Source organism: Topomyia yanbarensis, chromosome 2 (assembly GCF_030247195.1).
Source record: "Topomyia yanbarensis strain Yona2022 chromosome 2, ASM3024719v1, whole genome shotgun sequence".
NCBI lineage: Eukaryota > Metazoa > Arthropoda > Insecta > Diptera > Culicidae > Topomyia > Topomyia yanbarensis.
In genome coordinates, this window is record NC_080671.1 from 239,360,065 (window position 1) to 239,362,529 (window position 2,465).

Below are 2,465 nucleotides of genomic sequence, written 5' to 3' on the forward strand. Positions count from 1 at the left end.
AAGCGACGAACCGGACAATAACGATGAGGATGACATTTTGAATGTTGATGGCGAAGTAGTGCATGAAGAAGCACTCGAAAACAATGACCGAAATAACGTATATCACGGAGTTGTGTTGGAAACTGTAAGTAATTATATTATTAAAAAGTGTATGATAAATTTATGTATTCTTTTCAGGTAATCAACATAAATGTGATTTTCAAGCGCACGCCAAACGGCAAAGCTGTTATGGAAATTTTAAAAGAGGGGCAAAAACCAAATGACATATGTCTAACTGCCATTAAGCGCATCCTCTGCGAATATCTCAAATCTATGTATGGATTGTAAGTGATACTATAATTGTTTAAGACCTGTTATGATATATTTCAAATATTTGTTTCAGGCGCCCTTCGGCTTTTCACAAAAATCTCCTGGCACAAAGTTTTGTGAACACATACCCTCAACTGGCATCATCAACTCCAGACGTTCCACAGGCACTCTGGTTCCATCCCAACGGACGGGGACAACATCGTCACAGTGGACGTCTTCACTACCACATGGAGTATTTAGCACGGGTATCAGGAGTCAGAGTCGTCAATCGTCAAAAAATGCAGATCACACAGGGTAAGGAGATATCTTCAGAGGGTAGTTCTACTGAAAATACAGATGCAGAGCAGCCAGTTGATATGAATGCAATGGTAAGATTTAAATGCTTTATTTTATAATTCTATAGCAAATATATGTCGTACATTTCAGATTAAAGAATTGAAGTTCCTGTGTCCTGGACCGAACACGAAACTTCGGGCAGAAGAGCTCTGGTCTATTACAATCGATGAACGCAACGAAATGCGTCGAAAGGGTTCATTCGATTGTTACCTGCTAGATTACCCCGTATCAACCGCGTTCAATGGGTCTATGGTAAGTTGATTTTATGATTGATACAAGGTTGAAGAATCATTTGTAAAATACGGTAAAGCTTACTTAATGTATTTATATATTTATGCATGTATTCTCTCTATAGATTTCAATGGAGTTTCGAGCGATGTATCCTAATGCACCGGATTTCGATGAGCGGCTTTCAAGTCTTCAATCGAAAATTTTGACACGATATCATGATCTACTTGGGCATATCAAGAATGGTAAATATTGTTTCAACTCGATCAATAGAATAATAACTCAATTATTGTTTCTGCTGTAGATTTTATGCGAACACTTTGTATTATACGTCAGAAAAGTCCAAGTCGAGGTGCTAAGCGGGCTCGTGATGCTGATCCAACGAAGGAAAACGCTTTAAAAGGAGTAATAGAATGGATAAAAGTACGTAGTTTTGTCTTCAAGAAAACTTCGTCTTATTTTAATATATTATTATTTGTTACAGCCGGAGGACCCATTCCTATCTAAACATGATTCTCCTATACTATACATTAAAGGAAACTTTTTGGAAGTTGGTTCAAGTGCTGCAATCATATGGAAACAAAGTACCATTATGCTGAATCCGGATATGGAACACTGTTTTCGTATTTTATGCGAATCGTTTGTGGTCTTCAACGCTGTTTGTCAGCCGACTGATAAGCAGTTTTACACATTTGTATCGTACGTTTTGCTTGGTATTGGCCACCTAACTACAACTGGCGAACGATTGATGCAGAGCATTGAATAACTCATTTCGTCATTATCCATTTGTTGAATTTTAAGTCGCTGTGAATCTGTTGAATTGGTAAAGTTAAAAAAATTGCTGGCATTAATGGACCATTACAGAAGAGTAACAATAAATTACAGCTTCTGAACACAAATAAGACCTTTTTTATCATATTTGCACTTAGTTTTATATTTGTGAATTTATTATATAATACAATTCTCTTTTTTGTAAATAATACTGAACGGTTAGTAATTTATGGTTTGCTGACAAACTTTGCACAAAAAGTGCTGATCAGTCGACATTTAAGCTAATCGGTCAGTAGTAATTGACAGCTCACATCTAATTTTGCATTGCCGAACATTCGTCACCTATTTCGATTGCGGAACTGATCACCGAGCACTCAGCTGTTCTAATTTCGTCAAAAATGTTACCGAGTTCGGTTAAAAATCTTAAGTGTGTATATAACGAAAACGATTAAAATATCCCTTAAAATATCACCATTGGGCATACATGCAAAAATTCTTTAACAATTTTTGAAATACTCCTAATTTTGCCACGTTATACAGTAGGTTCTTAGGTATGTGAAAAATATAACGAAACAAAAAAATCGAAAAAAAATATTTTGGTTTTTGGCCAAGAATTTGTTCTAGTTACTCCTCTGTGCGTTGTGACACTAGGATGATTGCGGACTTTAAGATATACATTTATGTTCTGGCCTCATGATGTACCCTTGTGTGTCACAATAGCCCGGATGTTATGACGCAAAATATTTGGGACGGTATGACCTGGGACACCATGACGCAGTTCTTATGCGTCACAATATCCGAAACTATAAGTGCGTCACAGT

At 36.6% G+C, this 2,465-nt stretch overlaps 1 protein-coding gene across 1 annotated transcript; it reads left to right on the plus strand.

The window, feature by feature from the left end:
• The first annotated feature begins 616 nt into the window (after positions 1-616).
• Positions 617-1,735, plus strand: LOC131678362 (uncharacterized). The gene is made up of 5 exons (XM_058958454.1): positions 617-677; positions 736-897; positions 1,001-1,118; positions 1,178-1,296; positions 1,358-1,735. Exons 1-5 carry the CDS (start codon positions 666-668, stop codon positions 1,637-1,639), a joined length of 693 nt encoding a protein of 230 aa, XP_058814437.1. The 5' UTR covers positions 617-665; the 3' UTR covers positions 1,640-1,735.
• Positions 1,736-2,465: the final 730 nt, after the last annotated feature.